The sequence below is a fragment of the Cydia splendana genome, chromosome 3 (assembly GCF_910591565.1).
Source record: "Cydia splendana chromosome 3, ilCydSple1.2, whole genome shotgun sequence".
Taxonomy (NCBI): Eukaryota; Metazoa; Arthropoda; class Insecta; order Lepidoptera; family Tortricidae; genus Cydia; species Cydia splendana.
In genome coordinates this window covers 1884698-1910151 of record NC_085962.1, presented here as the reverse complement: position 1 = coordinate 1910151, position 25454 = coordinate 1884698, and the positions used below count along the sequence as shown (strand labels likewise).

The window sequence follows — 25454 nt, the reverse complement described above, 5'->3', positions numbered from 1 at the left end:
TTTTGCGTCATTTGAAGGACGTCCGGTGGAGCTTTCTCAGACGTAGTAATAAGTCCTAGGCTCCCTTGTCGAGGCAAAATAGTATATTAAGATACAAGTGCGAAAAGTACTAAATTCGCAACGAGTGGCGACAAATTGAAACACGACTGACGACCTGTTTTAAATCGACACTGCTTGCGAAATACCTTTTCGTACGAGTATTGTACAACGTCTTGCAGTAGGTACATATGGCCCTAGGACGGTAAAGTATCACCATATGTACTGTAAAATCTATTAAGATCTCGTACCTGGGTCGAAGTGTATTTCAAAGAGCGGAGGTTCCAAAGAATCCAAAAGCGAGTCAATGAGCGAATATATTAGCGGAACGCACTCCTGGTAGTCTTCTGTAAGGGCTTATTTTAAGACGTTCAGGCTAAGTGGACATATGTACCTGTGTCGAAGTATTTCAAACAGTGATGCTCCAGAACTTCCAGAAGCGTCTTTAGGGCGTTGTAGCGGGGAGCGAGCAATGAGCAGGCCCGCTAGCGGAACGCCCAGTGGGGCCTCGAACTCGGACGTAGCACAGTAATACGTGAGGCTTTAGACATTAAAGTACCTACCTGTGTCGAAGTGTATTTCAAACAGCGGCGCTCCAGAAGTATCTGTAGGCGGATCAACGAGCGAGTATATAAGCGGACGCTGCAGCGGCGAGCGAGCGACGAGCGGGCCCGCCAGCGCGGCGCCGGGCGGGGCGTCCTCGCGAGCCTCCCGCGCGGAGTGCGCGGCGTCCCAGCGCGGCGCCGCGCCGCCCGCCCACACGCGCACCTGAGGGCACAATCATACGTGTTATAATAATATCACGAGCCAATTATTTATGTTGCTGAAACAGGTGCCATATTGTAAAGATGTGGAACCAAAGTGTTCTTTGTTTCCACAGAGAGAGAACAGATTTTTCACCACATCAGCTCGGAATGGCTTACTTTTGCACTTCAAAAACTGATAGCAAAGTTGCATTTTATTCACATGTGAAGCAAAGTAATCAAATGCAAATTTTGAGTTGTTTTCTTATGTTTGCTGGTAGAATTGACTGTTAAATGATGATTTTGGATGATAAATATTTGATAACATTCATTTGGATTTGATTTGGTTTGATTTTGTTTGATATTTTACATTTAATATTTGCTTCGGGTTAGTGTGGTGAAAAATTTTATGTTTCACTCGGGGGCAAATTTTTTTTAACCCTCGTGCTTTGAAACCCTCGCAACGCTCAAGATTCTATTTTACGAACCACCAGCGTGCCTCCATCGGAAGCAACAATGGTCTTGAACGGAAGCATGGTCCAGGGTCTAACATAAAAGGTCTACTAAAATGTTTTGTTACCGTAAGTGTGGCTTCAGCCCCGCAAGGTGGTGAGCCTCCGTCGAAGGCAGCTATGACCAGCTCATAGACTGAAGCGTGAGCGTCGAGGGTCTGTTTCAGAGTGACTTGGCCAGTTCTACGGTCTACGCGGAAGAGTTCGCCGTGACCGCGTTTCATCTCGTATCGGACCTGAAAATAATATGCTGTTTAATATACTGGATAATAATTTCTCTTGACTTAAAATTATATCAGAAATACCGATTTAAGAAATTTGTGTTTGAGCCAAAACATAGAAAGCGTACCTCTGGTTGAGCCTACGGCATCAAAAATTTGTATCTTTAGGCACCTTGGACTAAAATTACCACATTACCGATAGCTCATTCAACACGGGATATTGTCGGTTACGTCACGTCCACGGCTCGGACGTCCGTACTTCGACAACCTCACCGTTCTCAACTTCTCATCCACTGCTCGGTCCATATCGGCTGTGTGTTGTAGTGAGACGCAGATAGGAGCTAGAGTAAGACAGTGATAGTGGCAGAGTACCTCGCCGTTGTCATTAGCGTCTCTATCGTCAGCACGAACGGTGAACACGGGGGCTTGCGGCTCGGCGCCGGCCGGCACGGCGGCAGCGTACGGACGAGCATGACGAGGCAGTTGTAGTGAGACGGAGATAGCAGCTAGAGTAAGACAGAGATAGTAGAGTACCTCGCCGTTGTCATTGGCATCTCTATCATCGGCGCGGACGGTGAACACGGGGGCTTGCGGCTCGGCGCCGGCCGGCACGGCGGCGGCGTACGGGCGGCCGACGAACACGGGGCAGTTGTCATTTACGTCCGTCACGGATACGGCGAGACGGGCTAGGGCTATGCGGGCGTCTGCGCCGGTACCTACAAATACAAAATTATAGCATTATTGAAAACAAATCAATTTAAATGAAACTTAAACACATCTTCATCAGTGTAGCCTCCTATCTCCCACTACTGAGTATAGTCCTCTCGTGTACGCCATTTATTCTGGTCCTGAGCTAATCTCATCCAAGAAAGCCTCACGAACTTCATAACACATAGCACCAGATTAATATCTTCCGAATACTTAAAATGTAATAACAATGCCGTTTTTAACAAAACACGCGATATCTCTGTCAATTTCCTTGATATGTTTACATAGATTATTGAGTACCTGTCGTTCAACTTCGTCGCTGACTTTGTCAAGGAATTTGACAATGACATTGCGCGTTTCCCGCTGTTTCAATTCTGTACAGCAGTGTTTTTATAACCGTATTGTAAACTTTACACTTTTTATTACATACCACTTCGAGATTGTATGAGAAGCACATAAGAGTCGCGTTCTTCTCGATCAAGCGCCAACCCTGTGCTGCGTACGGCTCCCGATGTTACGCCGATCTAGAATAAAATGCAATATAATTTTCTTATTCATAAAACTTTGTAAACTTGTATTAAATTTTGTCTCTTTCTATATAACAAGCTAAAGTGTCAAATTACACAAACTGTTGTTAGCTGATTGGACTTAGGGTCCATCTTATGAAGGCCCATCTTATACAGCAAGATAGGGCCTTAATAGTTGGTTAGTGGTTACAAATAACTCACCTCAAATCCCTCAACTGGGTTCAGTATAGAGAACTCAACGTGTTCATTGAGTGCCGCTCCGAGCACGGACAGTACCGCCACCGTTGCCGGCCTCGTACTATTCTCCGCTACAGCCCCGTAATACTCCGGCTGAGCGAACGCTAATCCGGCTGGTTCTGCCGGATGCGCGCGTACGGTTAGCCGTGCCGTGCCGGACCAGCGGCCGTCCGACGCACGGACGCGGAGACGGGCGAGGTCCGGAAGTAAGTCGGGTTGGGATACGGTTACTAAGCCGGTTGGGGAGACGGTGAACGCGCCGGCTGCGTCGCCTGTAAATATAACAAATAATGAGAAATAGAAATAGGTTAGTAATGTCGGAGGATATTCTTAAACACAACGTCGTATGCTGTATTCTGGACGTGCATCCATGCCGCGAGCCGTCTATGTTAATGCATTCAAACTTATTTATAGCATTCTAGCTTTTTTGAAGGTTTGGAGGGAATATTTCACATAGAATAGGGACATTGTGTATACTTTACAAGGGTTTAGTTATGTGTTAGATTTTTTTTCTTTCTAATGCATTAATGTGCCCTATATGAAGTCATGCCGTAAATTATGAGCATATCACCAACTAAAAGCAAATAATACCTTCAATAATATCATATTTCAGCGTCCCATTTGCCGGCAGATCCGCATCCGTAGCCTTCAACGCTTGTACCAAAACACCGGCCGCCGTCGGAAGCAATACGGTTGCGTCGTACGAAGATCGTTCGAATACCGGAGCGCAGTCGTTAACGTCTTCGACGTCTACGATCACTGTGGCCGTGCTGTCGGACGGGAGGCGCGGTGAGCCCATGTCCATCACCTGATGTCAATTTAACACGTTAATTTGTCGGCAAAATATGGACTATCACAATTAGTGCTAAGCGAATTTTGTATCGGTGATATTAAAATTAACTTTATATTAAAGTACATTATGTGAGATGTATAATTGCTATATTTTTCGTACCGATAGCGACATGACCGAAATTACATTCACTACCGTTTTTTGCAATTTGTAATTTGTGTAACTATGTGTCATTCACCCCAGTCATTTCCTGTCGACGCCTATATAAGTAAGATGATGAGTGGATGACACACAGGTCGCATCATTAATTTTTCCATTGCCACAGGTCATTAGAGGATATCTTATTGATACTGTTTTAACACCCCCTGGCACTGGATTAAAATAACCGACTTGGTTTCACATTACACCTCAAAACTTTTTTGTAGTAGAAGCATTGCGAGACTTGCACCTTTTTACATGTAATGTTTTTGATGGGATTAATTTTAGAGGATAAAAATACTGAAATAGTTATTTGTACAACAAGAGATCAAAGTTTGATATTTCTTCGAGTGCTTATTTTGAGTCCCGTGCAAGCGAAAGATTCTATAATAGATTCACGAGCGTAGCGAGTGAATCTAATTTAGAATCTTGAGCGTAGTAAGGGATTCAAAAGCGCACGAGATGTAAATAACTTTGATCTCGTGTAGTACACAAAACTTTTCACCCTAAGCAGTGAGAACATACCTAAAGGGACAGAGATAATAGAACCCACATATCGAACTTGTTGAAATGACATTTGACTATAAAGGTCACTTGAATGTCATTTTGTCTCACTCAGTGAGCAAAATGCGATTTTGCTCACTGAGTGAGACACACTTAGTGAGCAAAATGCGATTTTGTTCACTGAGTGAGACAAAATGACTCAGTGAGCAAAATCGCATTTTGCTCACTGTTTTTAAGAAGCAAAGTACCCTTGTTCGAGCTGCTGAGGTGAAAATTTTATTTTACATTTACCTTAACAGTGAATTCGTGCCTCTTCGCCGTTTCATAATCCAAAGGCGCTCTAATAAGCAGCGCGCCCGTCGTCGGGTGGACTGCAAACAGCGCCGCCGCGGCCGGCTGTAGTATCTCAAACGCCCTCTGCTGGTGCGCCGGGGAGTCCGCGTCGGCGCTCGCGAGCACGAGCGGCGCGTCGGCGGCGGCGCGCGAGACCAACGCGCCGCGCGACGCCGACTCCGACACGCGTCCGTGATAGCGCCGGGAGATGAGGACGGGCGGGAATTCGTTGCGGTCCAGAACGTGTACGGCGACGTGGGCGATTGCTGAGCCTCCACCCTGTATAAAAGAAAACATATTATGGAATGGTTTAAGCTATCAGATTTTTTTAAAGCCCTTTTAACGGCGCGACTTTCGACGGCGGCAGCGATAACCATAGGTTGGAGCGAGACATAGCGATCGGACCTTTCGTTCCCACCTATGGCTGTCATTGCCGCCGTCACCAGTAGCGTAATGTCGTGGCCGAGCAGTAAGCCCATGAATACCAGCGTAATTTTTGAGCGCTTTTAAGCCCTTGAGTACCAGGGATTTAAATTTGCCAGCCAGAAAACGACCTTGCGGCGTCGGCGTCCGTAGTAAGAAACATATCATTGCAAATACACTCGGCGTCACGGAAATCGCACACCCACGGATTTTTGTTTCAAGCCGTTAACCTTATGTTGTTGAAGGTAAAGTATGAGTGTGTGGGATCATTTTAAAGAGAATTTAACCCTTCATTTAAAAACAATGCAATAGTTACTAAAGAGTAAAAAAAAGGCACCTTTTTTAATAAGAAATAAAAATCGTATATTCATGCAAAAAAATCAACAAATTAAAACACAATAAAATCAACAAATATCGGAATACAAATGCCTAAAACTAAACTTAAAACCTAGTGTTGCCTCCTCTGGCCTTAATGACTGCCTCCATGCGAGCCTTCATGGACCTCACGAGAGACACGACGTATTCTTGAGGAATAGCATCCCACTCTTCAATGACGGCATCTCGAAGCTGTTCCAGGGTCGCAGGTGCAGGATTACGTGACCGCACCTTCCGTTTTAGCTGATCCCAAAGGTGCTCTATGGGATTCAGGTCCGGACTCCTTGCTGGCCACTGCATGACGGTGATCCCAACCTGATCAAGGTAGTCCCGAACAATCAACGCTGTGTGGGAGCGGGCGTTATCCTGCATGAATGTGAATCCAGGACCGACAAATTCGGCGTATGGAACCACATGGTCCTCCAGGATCTCTGTGATGTACCGATGAGCAGTCATGGATCCCTGGCCTCGACCACCACCAGTGCGGGAAACACAAACGAGCTCGGTTTTGCCGGCGAGGGAAATGCCACCCCAGAACATGCAGGATCCTCCTCCGTATCCGACGGTTTCTTCAAGACAGGCCTGTGAATAATGTTCCCCTTGCCTCCTGTACACTTTTCTGCGCCTATCGTTGCAGAACAGGCACACCCTGGTCTCATCGGAGAAGAGGACAGCCTTCCATTGGTCGACCGTCCAATCCTTGTGTTCGCGAGCAAACTCACGTCTGACTCGCCGATGCTCTGCCGTCAATTTGGGACCCGTAGCCGCTCTATGGGGCATGATCTTCTTCTCCCGCAACCTTCTTCTTACTGTAGAGACACTCACCACCGTTCTCCGAACTGCTTGCAGCTGTTGCTGCAGCTGGACAGCGTTGGAGAAACGGTTCCGCAAAGACGTCGACACAATAAAGCGGTCGTCTCTTTCGGAAGTGCAGCGTTGTCCTCCGGATCCAGGCTTCCTGGTGAAGCTTCTAGTCCTCTGGAATCGATGAACTGCTCGGAGAACTCGGAAACGGCTTATGTTGAGTTGCCGAGCAACCGCAGACTGCGTCATTCCTGATTCCACCAGGGCTACTGCTTGAGCTGCTTCTGCTTCCGTGGTATCCATTTTCTTGGGGTGTTTTCTTTCTCCAGCTGTTCCGGTGTGACCTCTGTGAACTCTGGATACCGAATGACCCATATTCCACTTTTACCCCCCCTTTTAAACCTATCCAAGGTAACGCAACTAGCGACCCTTACAACGCGTATTGTAGGTGTTCTTTCAGAACGCCGTAATTTCGTGATTATTATTATTTTTCCCAAAAATGCTTTACTCATGTTTTAATGCTTATTAATTGTGCTTTTAAATGATGTATATATTGTGAGGGTATAATACATATGATAAGAGCTATATTCGCTTAAAACAAAAATCGGTGGGTGTGTGATTTCCGTGACGCCGAGTGTATTGTAAAAGTGAAAAAACATACCATTGCGAACACTGTAACAGTGAGGTTGTAGAAGCTTGTCTCTTCGTAATCTAACTCTGCAGCAGTGGCCAATAGCCCAGCGGCCGGGTTTAAGGCGAAGCGTCCCTCGCCGCCTTGTAGGGAGTATCGTAGGGCTGCGCCGCGGGCTTCGATGGCGCCTAGGACTACGCCGGGAGGTTCATTCTCGGCTACTTCGAATACGTATGAATCTGTTGCCAACCTAAAACAAAAAACGTTAATTAATTCAAAGACCAGTAAAATGTCACCTATTCATTACAGATACATACAGTCATTATGAAATTCTGCAGCTGGGTGTACAAAGAGATAAAGCACCACTGAATATTTTACAACTAAAGATTGATAATAAGAAAAAGCATTTGAATATCCTGGTCACGGCACCAAATTTTAACATTTTATTGTAGTATTTTTCAAATTCGATGGGTACGCTGACAGATGTCATTACGATACAATTTTGCGAGATTAATAATACAATTTTGTGGTATGAGAAAATGTAGGATCGTACTGTGGGGGCGCCACGTCGGGCTCGACGATGGTGATGTGCAGCGGCAGCGTGGCGGCGCGCGCGTGCGGCGGCGGGTTGGCGGCGCGCACGCCCAGCGTGTACTCGCGCGGCGCGGGCGGCGCGGGCAGCGCGGCGGACAGGTACACGTCGCCGAGCGAGGGGTCCACGGTGAAGAGGCCCGCGTCGCCGCCCGCTGGAAGTAATGGAAATGTTAACAATGCTCAAAAAATGAATCATGCCGTTTGATACAGAAGATTTTTTTAACGTAATCAGAATAACAGTCAGCGGTCATTCTCTGAGAATATGTAGAGATAGAGATTCTCTGAGAGTATGAGAGAATGTATATTTTGTGAGCTCATTCTCAAGTCAGCAGCAAAAGTAACTAAACATGACATATAGACATTTGATCCTCACAAAAACAGTATAAAATGAGACCATTATCAATATATTTAGCCTGTTGCTCTTGAAAACAACTTACCTAGTGAATATTCTATCCTTGCCGCATCACCAGCATCTCTATCAGCTGCCCTCAGCGCCGCTACAAGCGTCCCAATAGCAGCATTCCTCGGTAATCTCGCCTCCGCCAATCGTCTCCGCCATTCCGGGGCGTGTTCATCATCATCATGTACTCGTATTGTGACGCGGGCGAACGCGCGAGACGCGCGAGGGGCCTGGTCGCGCGCCCAGACGGTTAGCTCGTGAATGTGGGCTGTTTCTCTGAGGATTTTTAAAGGAAATTAGCTCAATTGCTTTAACTGAACTTTGATAATCTAGGGCTAAAGCCAAGGTGACATCGGCGCACCCTTAAGACGCTGACAATACACAAGTAAGATTCTCTTACCTGTCTAATGGTTGAGCCAGTTCCAAAACTCCCGTCAACTCATGTACACGGAACAGCCTCGCTGAAGCTGGCGCCCGCGCAGCATGTAACCCATATAACAGTCTCTCTCCCTCCTCCTCGTTTTCTCTTTCCCCCGTATGAGCACGTAGTGCAGCTAGCGCCTCCCCTGCACGTGCGGATTCGGAGACGTCGACGGTGTATTCTTCGCGAGAGAAAGAGACGCCTGCTTCGTTCGCGTCGTTGATTACTGTGATGTTTACCTGAGAATAAAGTATATGTATCAGCTGTTGGTAAATAGGTATACCAATACCTATACCAATACGACATGTGAAGTGCAAGAGCACTACTTTAGAATACAATAGTGAATTATTGTAGAGGTGGCAAATGGAGACATCTGCCGCTTGAGTATTAATTTTAAACGGATGACCATGGCAATGGGAGTCCGTTGATAGATCCTATAGATACGCAAAAAGGGGACAGTTAGAAAGATGAATCAAACATGATTCAATTCTGTAACCGAGTTGTTAAAACGAATGGACCACTGTTCCTATAGGATGAGGGTTTATTTGGCATAATAGTAGTGACAATAAAACAGTACTTACAATAACTGTGGCAGTGTTAGTCCCATCGCTAGCAGATACTGTGAGTGCATAACGATCGCGTCGTTCGTGTAATAACTAATAATCGTTTCGCTAGAACCAGCGAGTGTAGCGGGACATACCTACTCGTACCCGATCTCTGATCAGTACTTACAATGACTGTAGCAGTGTTAGTCCCATCGCTAGCAGATACTGTGAGTGCATAACGATCGCGTCGTTCGTGTATAAATCGTTTCCCTAGAACCAGCGAGTGTAGCGAGACATACATACTCGTACCCGATCTCTGATCAGTACTTACAATGACTGTAGCAGTGTTAGTCCCATCGCTAGCAGATACTGTGAGTGCATAACGATCGCGTCGTTCATGTAATAATCGTTTCGTTAGAACCAGCGAACCATCCTCGCGGCCCACTAGGAACTCGGTCCATTCGTCGCCATCTGTGGAAAACAGGCATAATTTACATATTACATGGCTTCAATTGAATCGTCATCAAACCTGTTTGTTATTTATATCACCATAAGAAAGTTAGAAATAAAAGTGAAATTTTGAAAATGTCTATTCAGGTGCTGATAAAACGCCTCACACGAAAAAAATGGCGGTAGTTTATAATTATAAACAGGTACCAAGTATAAGAGAGTTGCGTTCCCCGCAGTGTAGAGGCGCCTTAGGCATAATACCTACTTACAGCTCTCGCTTCAAATGACGAATCCATATATAGTTCATCCCAAATTTATAGAGTAGGCGCCAAAGATTACCTATCCAAAATGACCATATGCCCAGGTCAAGCAACATGGATTTTCTGTTTGTCATGTAAACAACAATAATAGTGCCATTTAAATTGACCTTAAAATATAGATTTACATAAGCTGAACCAAAACATCCGGAAACTTACCAACAATATCGTAATAAACCCGGTCGCCATCCGGATCCGTAGCCTGTAGCACATGCAACAGGAAGCCAGGGGCGTCCAACTCCGCGACCTGCAGGGGAGATGGGGCTGAGAGTACGGGTGCTCCGCCCCCGCCTCGTGGGGCTCCGCGGACAGATACACGGGCCACGCCGCAGCGAGCTGGGGATCCGCCGTCACATGCGCGGACCTGTAGAAAAATGTATATCGTGAACTTTTTGTGATATATACTTCTGTCTATAAAAAAAACCTGTTAAACCGAATGGAGCAATAGTTAGGAAGTTAAATCAACCGACCCAATCAAATGGTCTGGGCTCTTGTCCTATCTATAGAGCAATTTCCATGGACAGTCATCAGATATATTAGAGCGGACAAGGCGTTCACAAATATCTTACACGCCTTTATTGTCAAGGCGTTAGAGTGCGTGTTCAGATATTTTTGAACACCTCGGCCTCTCCGATATATCTGATGGCAACTGTCCATCCTACAATTTAAGCAATTACGACATGCGTACGTAGTATGGTTAAAATCTAAAATACCTATGGGTGATTCTTAAATGGTGTCCAAAAAAATTTTTTTTTTCATAAACGTTTTTATTTTTCACATTTTATTACATATAACAAAAGTACATACAAAAAGCAATTTTTTGATTCATATGGTCAAGCTTAATACCCTCAGGAAAGGTAAATAAAATGAGTACATAAACACGGTTGTGACAAAGTGTCCCTCAGTGACATTTCGGCATTTTGGTGGCCAACTCGGCTATTTTGATTTATATAGTTATTTTAACATAGCCTAAGTCACTCCTATGACTACGACAAACCTAATGACAACTCAGACATTGAAATCCGTCAAACTATAAAAGCTGTAGAGGGTGACAAAGAATTGGATACACATCATACATACATACAAGCGAAAAACATTTTTTTTTTGCTTTGGCAGTCGGGCAATAATAGCAAATGATCTGTAGCTAATAAAAATGCATTTCTGAAAAGTGCATGTGCCTCTAAATTAATCAAACGAATTAAGAATGACATGACCACGTGTCTATATGTCACGAACGTGGACTCAAAAGTCCGTGGCGGTGACAGATTTTTGAGGCCACGGTCGTGATAATTTGGAACATGTTCGATATTACATGAACATTTCCTTTGATTTTACAAATGTTAAATAATTAGCTTAATCTGCAATGTTTCAGGTATATCTTATATTACAAACAATAACGTGAAACTGCAACTTACTTTTAAAACCATCACACGGCGGTGACGCGTTAAGGTTGACCGTTTTTTCAAATGAACACAAATAATTAATTTTCGACAAAACTTCTCCCTTCAGCCATTTGTAAACCTGACAACAACACAGTGTTGCTGTTCTAAAAAAACTTTAATAAGACTGCCAGTAGTAAAGATACTTTTCTACCGAGTACCGCATGTTTATATTACCACGCGCGGTGGTGACGCGAAAACTAATCACAAAATGTATGTTATATAAAATTATATAAAATCGTTATAAATCCATACAATTTTTAAACAGTGTTGTAGAACAAGGATTAGTGTTTTATATTTGATATAAATTATTGTAAAATCACATCATACTTTTTCAAAAAAAAATCATATATCACAAAATCTGGGGAAGTCACACTACACAGTCCGTGACATTTCGCACTTGTAATTTTTTTTTAATATGTTTCTAATACTCTTAGGGCAATACTTTTAGCTTGACCTAAAACTAGAGGTAAATTGCTAAGTATATTGATATAGAGTTTATTTATTTTCACAAAAATACATGCTATTCTTACGTGTTACACAAAAAATGCATAAGAATAAGAATTACCCCTATAAGAAAGAATTAAGTATCGCTATGACATCAAACCAAAATCTAGTCTAAAAAGTGTAAGTAAAATCTGTACCGCAATCGCCAGCTGTGTATAAATTAGTGTTTGATTTATAGTCCAGCGCAGCTACGTTCTTGATATAAGTATTCGTTCAAGGATTCGATATTCCAGTATTTCGGAACCGCGGGAGAGCAAAATTTCAAGAAAGAAGAAAAAAAGTTTGAAGCTTCAACTCCAACTACATATATCTAACAGTGCCATTGGCACCGTAATCATCGTCCATAGCTGCTACTGTAGCGACGTAAATGCCAGTGGAATCTATCCTCGTTCAAGATTTAAAGGCAACTCCTAGCTACAAATAAAATACAGAAAAATCAGCTCACCGTAATGTCAAAAGCGTCATGTCTCCTCAACGCCCTAGTAACGAAGATCTTTCCAGACTTCGCCTGTACTCTCAACACCCCGCGCGCCGCTCCCCTCGCCCGCCAGCTGTATCTAATAGTGCCATTGGCGCCGAAGTCGTCGTCCAGTGCAGCGACGGTAGCGACATAGGCGCCGGTTGGTTCGTTGTCCTCGTCCCACGCCGGACGCGCGCCGGATCCGTCGTCCTCGTCGTCGCTGTCCCATTCGGCACTGCTGCCTTCACCCTGATTTAGAAAAAATAGCCAATTAATTTAAGAATTGAAAGTTCCGACTACTTTAATTTTGCTTAGATGAAGGGATAGAAATTTTTGCTACTAGTAAATCTTACATCTCTTACTAGTAAAAGGCAAGTTTGAAAGCTTTCGACTATTAGCGTTGAGGCAGTAGCAGTATTGTTTTAATTTGACTTTCTATTATCACTTCATCTATATGTTTAATTTGCTTGACCATTACTGCAGGTTACAGTAAACTTTTTAACCTACAAAGTTATATAGTAACATTATCAGATTAGCTCATCCGCCTTATCAGCCACCGGTACCCTGATATAAAAAAATAAAAGCGCTCAGTAAACGCCGGTGCATGGTCGTTCACGTTTAGCAACTAGTGAGCGGGCGGTTGTTTCCAGCAAACTTTTACTTCATCAGGGTACAGAACGGACCTTCAAACGTACAGGTTCTACAATTGATTATTCAATCCTACCTCTTCAGCTTGATCAGCCTGCATAGCGGCAGCCGCTGGTACTCTGATCTCGTAGAAACGCTGCGTAAACGCCGGTGCATGGTCGTTCACATCCAATAACGTGACCAAAACACGGACGGTGGTTGCAAGCTCTCCGTCTGAACAGGAGACTTCTAGCGCGTGCCGGGGGGTCGCTTCACGGTCTAGCGTGCGGCCGGTCGTTACGATCTCGCCTGCGAAAAACAAAGCTTAAATTAATACCACATTTGATTAGATTTTAGAAAAAATGCATTCTTTTGGGCCAGAGGATATTTCTTCACAATCCCAATGAAATTAAATAAGAATTTATCGATATTCAGTTGGATGACGAATTATCCTTCCGTTAACAGTATCTCACATAGCAGGCAGAATGATGTATGATGTTCAACTACGGCAAATTTGATTGATATTTACAATGATATCGCCCATTTCTCGCCGCCTCAATGATGCACCAGAAACTGCAGTCGTGAACCGAATGTCAACTTAAAACTGAGTCATGTTCCTATCGGAATGTGTCTAAATCCATACCTGTATGTTCATCAATAGAGAACAGCCCATCCGGATTGCCAGCGACGATCGTATACGTTATATTAGATGGAGTTGGCGTATCATCGGCATCGTCAGCGTGTACAACGGTTACTCTTGTACCGGCGACGCAGTGTTCGGGTACGGATGAGGAGTACGATGCGCGTTCCGGCCACGGCGCCATGTCGTTGACGTTTTCCACTTCGATGTAGACCTGTAATACAATTTATATCCATATAGTAAACCTCTAGATCAGTGGTGGGCAAACTTCTCTCATGGCGGGTCGAAACTTGAAGGAATTTCAGAGGAAGGCCAGATTTACAGCACAAATGCATTTTTATTATATCACGGTCAGTATGATCATATTACACATTTTTTCGAAGGACCGCGGCGAGCTGGATAAAATCCTTTCACGGGCCGTACTTTGCCCACCACTGCTCTAGATACTCTAGATACATATTTTTGATGACGGTGGCAAATATCCCTTGATGGTAAACGGCGAATCTACAACTTTGAAAGTAAAGGAGGACATTTTTCTAAGCTGCCCCACTTAACACAAGTTTATGAGACCCTTTCCAGCTGTGTCAGTTGATAACAAATCTTTGAGAGCTCTCTCAGAGATAACAAAAGGTCAACTAAAAGGAATAAAGAGACTTACCTCAACGCAGGTATGTTGCGGGACGAGTCCGTGATCTTGAGCGCACACCGTCAGCCAGTAGTGCGGTATGTTCTCACGGTCCAGAGGGGACAGCGTTCGGATTACTCCTATAAACAGAACGGAACTGTGTTGTTATATCCTATGATAAAACATTTGTTCCAAATCATGAAATATCACAAAACTTGAGATCAAAAATGAGCTTCCTAGCATTTTTAGAACAACAAGTTTCATAAGTGACACTGGTAGGTTCAGTTCAACGTTTTTCATGGCTGTATAATATAAGCCAATAGGGAGGCCTACACCTTACAGAATCTTCTACTTCTATATACGTACCAGTATCATCTATAGAGAAATGCGCCATCCCAGATCCTCCAACGATGTAGTAAGCCAGTCTTGAATCTCTCCCTGGTGGGTCAGCATCCGTAGCTAAAGCATGCAACGCTTTAGTCCCGATAGGTGCGTCTTCTCGGACAGATCCGGTCAGAACGCGTTCAGCGAATGTTGGAGCATGAGCGTTTTCATCCACGTCTAATACTTCAACGATGAGGGTGGCCTCGGACCAGAGCGCGGGTTGCCCGCCGTCGGTCGCGCGAACTGTTACGCCGTACACCTGGAAACACAAATTCTGTAAAAACCACATACATTTTATGCACTTTTTAGCTCACTAGTCTCACTACATTGCTTGACGTCTTAAAAGAACTAGCTTCACTGACATCGTGTCACTTTGTTAAGTAGAAAGGAGTACTTAGCTCGATTTTTAACTCTAGACAAAAAACAACGTTAAGGTTTGTAACTTAGAATTGAATTTTGATTGTCATTTTGGACGCAATATCGCGCGTGACTAAAGGCATATCGTTATATTTAACGATAAACTTGTTAATATGAATTACGTCATGTCACTACGTTTTATAAGTAACATTGAGTAGAACTAACCTGCTTCTCCTCAAAATCGAGTCGTTTGTTTGTCCTCAGCACACCCGAGCGTTCATCCACAACGAACACAGCGTCATCACCCTGATCTGGCAGCGAGTACGTGACCTGGCCACCGGCACCCAGGTCCGGATCAAACGCATCCAGCACTGCAACTAATGTACCACGAGGTACATCCTCAGGTATGCGAGCGGAGTAGGATGAGATGCCGAAATGAGGCGGGCAGTCGTTGACATCATCTACCGCTACTCGGACTAATGCGTCCGCTGAGCGACCACCACCGTCTGTTGCTCGAAGGGTAAGTTCGTATAACGCTCTTCTTTCTCTGTCTAAAGCTGCACAAACGCGTAGCATTCCTGTATCGCGCTCTACGCAGAATTCACCATCAGCACCGCCCGCCAAACTATACGTGATCTTTGCGAATTCACCTGCGTCGCGATCGGTTGCGTTGGCACGGAAAATCGCTGTACCATTAATCGCGTTCTCTGTCACTCTAAAAGACGCTAAAGTTTTTTCGAAGCGAGGAGCATTATCGTTGACATCTAGAACTGTGACTGGTAGTAAACGGGATGCGGAACGGCGTGGTTTCCCGCTATCCCAGACGGATACATTTAGGTAGTATTCGCTTTCACGCTCACGGTCTAAATAACCAATAACTTGCAGCTCGCCCGTGTCAGGTTCTATTCTAAAGGCGGAATCCGCATCACCACCAGAAATTCCGAATGTTAAAAGCCCGTTGTATCCAAGGTCTCTATCCCTAGCTGTTAGTCGCACTAGCGTCGTTCCAAGCGCTACTGATTCATTCACTTTAACTTCCACAGGGAAATCTATAAATTCAGGTGCGTGTAGATTCTCGCCATATCGTGAGGGTGCTAGCGGGAATTCATCAGCGTCTAAAGGTGCGTTGCTACGTTCTGCAGCCGCTAGTAGTTCGGTTAGACGTCGCGCTACGCCAGTGTCACGGCATTCTAAAGCACCTGACGCTGGCCCGGCCCCTGCTCCTGTCAGATGGAGAACAAGTGACGTTGGATCCGCAAAATGTGTCCCGTCAGTAGCAGTTACATTAAGGACTCGGCTATCAGCGCGTACTGATGCTAGATCACAAGCTAAACTCAACACACCTGTGCCAGAATCTAATGCGAAACAGTTGTCGTCGTTCCCGCCGACGATACGGTATGATACGACATCTCCAGCGTCGAAGTCAATAGCCGATAGTGTCACAATCTCGGCACCGGCTGATAGGCGACGTGGTAAATAACCAACGCAATCCACTCTTTCGAATTGTGGCCTATTATCGTTCACATCAAGCAGCCTTACACGAAGTCTTAATTCTGCTTGCCGCCGATACGGCAGACCCCAGTCGCTAGCGCGCACTCTTAACATATAATCGCGTCGCATGCTCTCATAGTCTAATACTCTAGCGGTGCGCACTGCACCAGAAAAGTGGTCCACGTCAAATGGTACAGGCTGTAAATTAGCTAAGCTGTACGAAATATAGGCGTTTTCTCCGGAATCTGCGTCTCTGGCGGTCACTCTCGCTACCACAGCGCCTGCAGGGCCGTTCTCAGGCACAGCGACATCTAGTTCATCCTGCTCGAAGACAGGGTCGTTATCGTTCGCATCTAGAACTGCCACTTGGACCTTAGCGGAGCTTTGTTTCCTCGTGCCAGCATTTCCGTGGTCTACAGCAGCTACTGTTAGCGTGTGAAGCGCTCGAAGCTCTGCGTCTAACTCTTTCGCTGTATATAAAACTCCTGTATCAGGATTAATCCTGAACTCTCCACCTTCATTCCCACCTACTATTTCTATGTATACTCGCGCGTTGCGTCCCTCATCTCGATCAGATACTTTTAGCCTTATTACGGGCGTGTCTGGAGGTGCTGTTTCTGAAACTGTACATTCATATAATTCCCGACTGAATACCGGAGCGTTGTCATTGGCATCCGTTATAGTTACAGGTAAAGTTAAGTAGGAAGAGCGCGGAGGACGACCAGCATCCTTAGCACGTAAAGTTAAATTGTAACCTCTTGGCGTCCGCTCACGGTCTAATAAAGCATGAGCTAGCACATCCCACTCTCCAGGCTGCGCTGAAGGGCGAACACGAAAATGTCCATCAGGGTCACCCCCAACGATTTCCACTGACGCGATCCGTCCGTGTTCGCCGGAATCGCGATCCGTTACAGCAACGATAGCGTAGACTTCTGCTGAGGAGTTCTCAACAAGTTCAGGTAAACGCCGAGCGCGTAGTTCGGGCGCGTGGAGGTTCGCTCGCGCTACTCGTACAACTAACGAAGCGCGTGCTGCCGTTGCTTCATCACCACGCACTAGTAAAGACTGTCGATCACGCGCTAAGACTGTAAGTTCATGTCGAGCGCGTTCGGACGCTGATAACGCCCTTGTAATAGTCACCACACCACTAGTAGGATGTACTGCGAACTGATCAGTATTCTCTTCGATACTGTAATAAATTTCCCCATTTAATCCTAAGTCGGCGTCTTCGGCTGATACTCTGGCGACGCTGGCGTGTGCTGGCGTGTCCTCTGGGACCAGAACGTCGTACTCTGTGGGGTAGAAGAGTGGACTCAGGTCGTTCACGTCGGTGATGGTGATGGCTACGATCGTATCCGCTTCTAACTGCTTTCCGGAAGGCAGTTGAGCGGTCGCACGAATCTGAAACAATGGAAAATTCTATTAATCTCAGTAAGTTCAAAAAGATATAAAATGTAATTCCTAATCCGACAAGCATTATATGTATAGAAATTATTGTACAGCACTTTCGACCGTTTAAATGCAATGATTTAAAGTTTTGCCATGCTAAAGGACAAATGTAGATGTCACACAATAATATTTATTTATTTATCTACTACTACTTGCTACTACTATTCAGGTCATTAGCCGGATCCGAAAAGCATGTCCGCGTCGGACACGAATTCTTCTTCTTCTCAGCATATTCGGGTCCACTGCTGAACATGGATTCCCTTTCATGGATTTCCATGTTGTTCTATGCCAGGTCACCCCTGCCGTCTTTTTAATGTCGTCAGACCATCTGGCTCATGGTTTTCCGTCATTTCGGCTTCCCAGGCGAGGTCTCCAGACAGTACTCGCTGGCCTCATCGATCGTTATCCCTGCTAGAGGACACACAACGGACTCGAATGACTTCAAAGGGACTTACTTCGAGTTTAAAAAAGTCTTTCCGCTCCCTATTAAAAACTTGTCATTACCGCCGTGCCGGATCCGATACGGACGTCCGTAGGTATTGGAACAATGTGACTGACTTAAATACTTGGGACGGACTTACTTCGAGTTTATAAAAGTCTTTCCGCTCCCTATTAAGCACGTCAGCGTGCCCCGCTCTCGTCCTGATGAAGCAGAACGCGAAGTCTCCCACAGCGCGTTCCTCCGCCTTGAAGAACTTGTCCTTGTCGCCGTGCCGGATCCGGAAACGGACGTGCGCGCCGGACGGGAGTCGGACGCCGAGCGGAGGCGAGGCGGGTGGCGGGAGCGCCGCTGTTCTTGGAGCGCTGGGGAATTAAAACAAAATTTTAATATTATTATAATAAAATTGTCCACCTTACCGAAAATAAGTTATTTTAAATAACCCGAACGTCTCCTAGAACGGACTGACGAATGAGTTCCAGCAGCGTCTACAAAACATTTTCAGTTAACGTACCCGTCGGATGCAGACTACCCCAGAATTACTGCTGCCGACTGCATTGCTGCCGCAAATGTCGAAATCGTTATTGCTGCCCGGATGTCGGCAGTGTTGCGCCGCATTACTGCAGCAGCACCTATAATGCTGATGTAACGGTATACATTTATAAGTACGTTTTGGATCTGTAACTGCGTATACCTAAATAAATACAAAGGGGCCCACAGATTACAAGTCCGCCTGCAGTTGCTGGCCTTATCGGGCAACCTGCCGTACTAGGCCAATAACGTCTACACACAAACGATTATATAAATGAACGGGCTCGAAAGGCCCGTGAACGACCTGAACCCATAACGTAAGAATAAAAAGCTTTATTGTAATTAATATGCACTAGACATGGAAACTTATTGGGTAGACTTCAAATGAAGCAAGGTGGAATGATAAGGATTTATTTGAATGGGCTAAGTTGGCCTACAAATGTAGTGCATAATTGTTTTCCATCGTATTTTCTCGGAAATGTTCGTATTTGTCATGCTACTTCAGTCAACGTCAGCACGTACCGACTGACTGAAATAGCAAGACACGTTCGTACGTTTCCGTGAAAATACGATGGAAAATAATTTTTCATATCTCATGCTCTGAAAGTGGGTCGTTGTTGTTCTAAAAGGTGCGCAGAAAGTGATACGTTTATGCTCTAGCGCAGAAAAGTAGTGTACTCCTCTGCGTCCCCGTCCCACGAACAACTGGGTGGAAACAAAATGGAAAAATAGTGTCTTTATTTCCTCGCTTGGAACAATTGGTAATTGTTTAATTTTACTAATCCCACGTTGATCCTTTTTTTATAAAAAATGATGTAAGTAAATTGTTAAAAACAATTTTTTCTTGTTTCTTTCGTTGAATTCTATTTACTCGATTTCGTAAGGCGGGAACCAACAGGAATACACCAAAAATATTTTTTTAAACCTTACACTTGCGTAAATGAGCAAAGGTAACATCTTATACAGCCACAGTTAAACCTTTGTACGATATTAAATTGGTTTTTAAAGTTATTTAGCACTATATTCATGAAAATAAAATAAAATACAAGATAAAAATTTTGTTATATTATTAATGAAATAGTTATTTAATATTTAAAATACTTTTATTATGTTATTACGTGGTGCGGTGCACCAAGGTCGCGGTGCGGTCCGGTAACCTGTTGCGGCTTTTAGAACGAAAAAGTATAAAATTAAAAAGTAAGAGGCAATCCCGCTGATTTTCATACTATAATGTACAAACCATTTTAAAATTACTGCAGTTTGTTAAAAAATGTGTATTTTCGTAAATATTGCAATCTAAATGATTTTCGCTAGGGGTTATTATTCTTTACACTTGTAAAGTCTCCGATTGCAAGTAAGTCCTAATGAAAAAAATCATGGCCGTAGGTCTATTAGGTACTTCAATTGCTGATTTTGCGAAATTGCCTTGTCTTGTTTGGTTTCCTCGCATTCGATATGAAAAGTAGAGTGTTTAACTCGGGTGAAAGGCACCATTTCCGTCTCGGACTATTGGCGCTCTCACTGCGTTCGAGCGCCAAACTACCTCGACAGAAATGGGTGCCTTTCAACCCTTGGTTAACAATCTACTAATGCACTACATCTGTATATAAATATAAATACAACTTAAGAACGTTTTCACCTTTCACTCAAGTGGCTTTAAGAATTGTGTAAACTAGAGCTAATTTAGGTGGCAGCACACTTAGGGCTAAGGTGTAAGAAAGCTAGCTTTTACACGCCTTCAAGCCCCTTTTTTACACTGTTAAGCTTTTGACGCTTTATGTTTGATTTAAGGCTCGCTGTATGAAAGAGCTTCAAGGCCTAAAAGCTTGAGCTCTTTAAGAACAAGCTTTGAAGCTAACCTACATACCTGAGACTCATTTTATTCTAAAAGGAGTTTGAAAGGAGGTCCTTCCGGTTTCCACTTAAATTGCAAGTTAAGACGGGAGCTCAGATTATAATATTTTAGGTGAATATATCCGTCACGTTAACGGAAGCGGCTCCTAAAACTAGTGCAATAAGGACAACGCCAGATTAGGCGAATAATCTTGTGTGAAAATCTCAAAAAACGAGGTTTCGTACTCGACTGAAATTTGGAGATGTATTGGATCGGAGGAACACACTAACCTCTCTCTCGTTGTACGTCTCCATGTCCTGTGTTGGCATGGGGGAAGGCTGTTTGAGGCGTGGCCTCTTTCAGCGGCGATTATCTTCCCGCGAAGGTGGGAAGGCAATTGTTTTTGCAGTCCATCGGGGGATCTGGACTGCGGAGGGGTAGAAGGATTATGTGTTTCAGGGCCCCGCGAGTCCAGCGTGGTGGTCTCGAACGGGTGCCTCTTTTTTTTTTGTCTTTTTTCTTTTATTAGGTGGGGATAGGGATAGGAGGTCGGGGGTGCGGTTCCTCCGCTATTTCGTCATCTTCCTGATGCTGCTGTGTTTTGGTTGGTAGTAGTAAGTCTCGTGGCACACTAACCTGTTCTCCGGTATGCTGAGGTTGTACAGCGCATGGGCGAAGGCGAGCGCGGGCGCACGAGCGGTCGCGGAGGCGGGCGCGGGCGGGCCGGGGCCGGCGCGCGCGCTCCACGCGACGGCCGCGAGCACGAGCCACGCGCGCGCTCCCCACATGGCGCTCCTTCGCACACTCTGAAAATAAAAAAGTTTCTGTACAATCTGATTCATCAATGTAGGGCCTTATTTTGCTGTTCACGGTCCACACAAAAAAAAACAACGGGTTGCACTCCGGGAGTGCCGACAGAAGTGAAAACTCAATGACTAGTCCAAAATGTCTGCAGCACTATATGTATAATTGACCCATCCTCCTTTCTATTGAAAAACTTTAGTTCCGAAATTGCTTGTCAATGACCTTGATTAAAATTCTAAATTCAAATTTGTAGCGTTAATTGTTTAAAATTCGAATAGAAATTGTAAAGTTACCTTGCAGACCTCGCATCTAAATATGTCATGATGTTTTGAGTTTTATTCACCAGTACTAGAGTTCACTTTTATTAGCGATTTCATCAAGATTTAGCTTTATTGAATTATATTTGAGTGCTATAAAGTTACAATGTAACTGTGAGATCCTCGTATTTCAGCCCGTACAAGATTAGAACATTGAGCTTTATTGCTTAATATAAAAGTCCAGTTTTAAATAATTGACCTGATTAATACGTTATGACTAAAGTTCTTTGGTGAATAAAAACGAAACAGCAGGCTCAGGCATACATTTTCGCGCGGTAGAAAGAGAGGGTTACGCGTTACGCCTTACGCTGTCTCGAGTTTTATATCATTTTTTCCCCACCTCAAAAAGTGCTCAGCGCCGCTAAAGAAGTCTTCACTTCAAAAATCTCATTGAATTAATACCTACCTATTTTTCATAAGGGGCCCACAGATTACCAGTTCGCCGGACGATATCGGCCTTTCAGTTTGACAGCTCCAAACAACTGACATCTTTCTCTGTCACTCTAATTATGCCTTAATTGCAGCAAAAGATAAATATGTTTCCCAGCTACACTTCCTTATAATTGTATCGCTTTATCATTTGCATCGTAACGAGCCTAGAGTTTAACCCAATTCAAAGAATTGTAACAGGCACTAGTGTTTAGTTAGGTGATACATTTATAATACCTATAGAAATACAGTATTAACTCCATATAACGTGACTCGATATAACGTTTCACTCCCTATATAACATCGACATTTAATTATTTTTTGCGAAAAGTCTCTATAACGTCAAAACGTAGCCGGTCCCTTGAGTGTCGCTATATAGAGTACACTGTACTTGTTTGTCCGACTGTACTCATCTCCGAGACGCATGAAAAGGGGCCACATTGTCTTGTCGTAATAACGCGACGCGACGCGACGCGACACAATGCCACCGGCGCCGCGCGATTACAATGACAACGCGATATAAGTACCGCTGTGGATAAACTAACTACGAGCGATGCAAAACTAAAATACACTTTCTGATGTAAAGAGTTGTGAGATGCACATACTTTCTTTCTTTACTTACTCAATTTCTCATAGCGTGATAACTTTTAACCCCCAATTGAACCCCTTAGAGCCACTTGCACCATTTACTAACCCGGGGTTAACCAGTTAAATATGGAGTTACCATGGTTACCAGAACAACTTGACACTGGGTTAACGGTTTAACCGGTTAACCTCGGGTTTAGTGGGATGGTGCAAGTGGCGCTTAGTAATTAATTTCGGAACAAATAGGTATAGTTATTAAATGTTCTATTTCAGAATATAAGTTGATTAAATCTCATCCAAATCCGTAAAGTAGTTTTGGCCCGACCGAGCATCAAACGACCTAACATCCAACCAAACATCTAAAGGCATGTGCACACCGGCTGCGTGTGCGTAGGCGTGTTCGCGCACGTGTGCATTGTAGTATACAGCTCCTTGTGAGAGACGGCACACCGCTTGCGTGACGTGTGCGTGTGAGCTCTAACATTTTAACGCACGCGCACGTCACGCACACGCAGCCGATGTGCTCTGGCCTTCTAGGTACCTACACACTGGACGACACAAACTTTCGCACTCATAATACGTGTATTATAAGGATATTTTTGTTTACTTCACCTATTTTCCTGTCGCGCCTTTCCTTATATGTATTATCAATATCAATGCTACGTTATCACAAACATTGATAACGATTTTCCGCTTATTAATAACAAGATGACAACACTAACAGGTATGAAGATAATATGTAATCGAACAATTATGACTGTATCATTTTTATCTGATAAGTTTACAAAGAAACATAGACATTTACAAAGAAACATGAGTAATATAATATATTAAAAATAATATTCAGGGAGACCATATAAAAGACGATTCCCATTAGTTTACTTAATTAAAAAGGGCTGAGGAGCTTAAACAATAAATAAATAAATAAATATTATAGGACCTATAACACAAATTGACTAAATCCCACAGTAAGCTCAATAAGGCTTGTGTTGTGGTATATATATACTACAGCTACTTATACAAGTATTCTCGCTCTTATCCTTCTCCAAAACCGTTTACATGGCGTCTATTCGGCTATACGGCATACGGCATAGACGCCATGTGAACGATTTTGAAAGTTGCCATACAAATTTTGCAGTAACTACGGTATTCGATAAAATCCAGGAAAAATTGACTCCGTGTGAACCTAGCCTTATCGCAATACAATATTTATCAAACCGTGCCCTGAGGGCCTGCTGCGAACCGCTAACGAAGTTTTGCCTCCCTGTCGCACTTACGTATGAATTCACAAGTGGGATAGAGGTTGAGCTCTAATCAGGCTTCTTATAGTAAGTAAAATTATTCTAGTTCGATGGTAGTAAATTACTATGAATATTTACCTCATAAAGTAGTCGCGCGGAACGCGCAGGCGCGGACGCTCACCGCACGCGCATGGCTTCTGAAACAAACAAATAAAATAACATAAGTCATAACACTTTAAACTCTCGCGTTTTGTACACATACTAGTAGTTCGCCCCGAACTGAGAACTCGCGGTTTGCCAAAAATTATATAGAGCGATTGACTTTGTTGCACCTACTTACTCGTATAGTTCGTCATAAAATAGTAGAAAATAATTTTCACGAAAAATAAACCGACTTCTATGGGGGCCGGTGAAAGACTATTGTACATAGATGGTGCACTATGTAGAAAAGGAGGTTAATCCACCCACTTTTCTAGTAGGTAGCATTTCGTTTCTGTAAGGGTCGCAATTTTAGCCTCACGAACCCACTTCTCTGATAGCAGTTCGATTCTGTGAGGATTGCAGTTCGAACCTAACCAAAACCACTTTTCTAGTAGCATTTCATTTCTGTAAGGCTCGCAGTTCTAACCTAACCTAACCCACTTTTTTTCGGTTCTGTGCATGAGGATCGCAGTTCAAACCTAACCTAACCCACTTAACAACGCGTGCGGTGCGGTGTACGGGGGTTTGAGCGGGAGGGGCTAGTAAGTTGGGCATCATTATACTTTAGAGATATGGAGTAACAAATATTAAAAAAAACACAATCGAATCTCCTTTTGAGATTTGCAAGTCGGTTAATAATTGAGGGCGCCACTTTCTACGTAGCTGTCACATTTTTGACGTAAAATGCTTACACATGGCAACAATTTATAGTCTGTCAAGCCATTTCCGTCAGTAGAAAAAAGCGGCTAAAAAATGTAGGCGCGAAGGGTTATCGTCCCATAGAAAATTTGAATATCGTGCCTTTTTCTACTGACAAACTTGTTTGACCGACTATAGTATGGAAATTTTAGAGTTCCATTTTATTTTATTTCTACTATTTTATGTCCCACTATAGGCGGCAATGGATCAAAAATCGCGTGGATATATTACAAGGTCTGTGGAGCCCTTAACTGATACTGTATCTGTGGTAAGCCAAAATATTTCCTGTCAAATACCTATATTATGTTTTTTTTATCTTGATAATTATTTCAAAATGGTAAATTTAAAAACCATATTATAAAAGTGCAAGCCGAGCACTTTTATTTGATACCAAACTCGACCATACTTTCTTGCAAAAAGATGACCAGAATGGCAAGACCCCTCACAAATAGCTTTTTAGCCTTCTAAGCTCTTCTAGCTCAATAACCCCTTGATCGAGCCTGCTCATAATTTAATGACTAAAATATAATGCCCTCAACTATACGTTTACCCAATTTAATTTAAATTAGAACAAATTTACTTAAGTTCTTGAGTATCAAACTATCCTCTGATAGTTCAGCTTAAAA

General features: G+C 43.8%; 1 protein-coding gene across 1 annotated transcript in view; it reads right to left on the bottom strand.

The window, feature by feature from the left end:
- Nucleotides 1–24138, bottom strand: part of LOC134806444 (fat-like cadherin-related tumor suppressor homolog) — a 56693-nt gene extending 32555 nt beyond the window's left edge. The window contains exons 1-22 of the mRNA XM_063779724.1: nucleotides 24067–24138; nucleotides 21189–21358; nucleotides 18330–18552; nucleotides 15034–17700; nucleotides 14434–14710; nucleotides 14101–14207; nucleotides 13446–13656; nucleotides 12900–13111; nucleotides 12161–12424; nucleotides 9929–10133; nucleotides 9334–9473; nucleotides 8437–8696; nucleotides 8074–8312; nucleotides 7596–7788; nucleotides 7073–7292; nucleotides 4768–5088; nucleotides 3576–3792; nucleotides 2949–3256; nucleotides 2651–2744; nucleotides 2047–2228; nucleotides 1360–1527; nucleotides 600–804 (exon numbers count right to left, since the gene is read on the bottom strand). Of these exons, the coding sequence (XP_063635794.1) occupies nucleotides 600–804; nucleotides 1360–1527; nucleotides 2047–2228; nucleotides 2651–2744; nucleotides 2949–3256; nucleotides 3576–3792; nucleotides 4768–5088; nucleotides 7073–7292; nucleotides 7596–7788; nucleotides 8074–8312; nucleotides 8437–8696; nucleotides 9334–9473; nucleotides 9929–10133; nucleotides 12161–12424; nucleotides 12900–13111; nucleotides 13446–13656; nucleotides 14101–14207; nucleotides 14434–14710; nucleotides 15034–17700; nucleotides 18330–18552; nucleotides 21189–21340 (6865 nt within the window). The 5' untranslated portion in view covers nucleotides 21341–21358; nucleotides 24067–24138. The remainder of the gene's footprint in view (nucleotides 1–599; nucleotides 805–1359; nucleotides 1528–2046; nucleotides 2229–2650; nucleotides 2745–2948; nucleotides 3257–3575; nucleotides 3793–4767; nucleotides 5089–7072; nucleotides 7293–7595; nucleotides 7789–8073; nucleotides 8313–8436; nucleotides 8697–9333; nucleotides 9474–9928; nucleotides 10134–12160; nucleotides 12425–12899; nucleotides 13112–13445; nucleotides 13657–14100; nucleotides 14208–14433; nucleotides 14711–15033; nucleotides 17701–18329; nucleotides 18553–21188; nucleotides 21359–24066) is intronic.
- Nucleotides 24139–25454: the final 1316 nt, after the last annotated feature.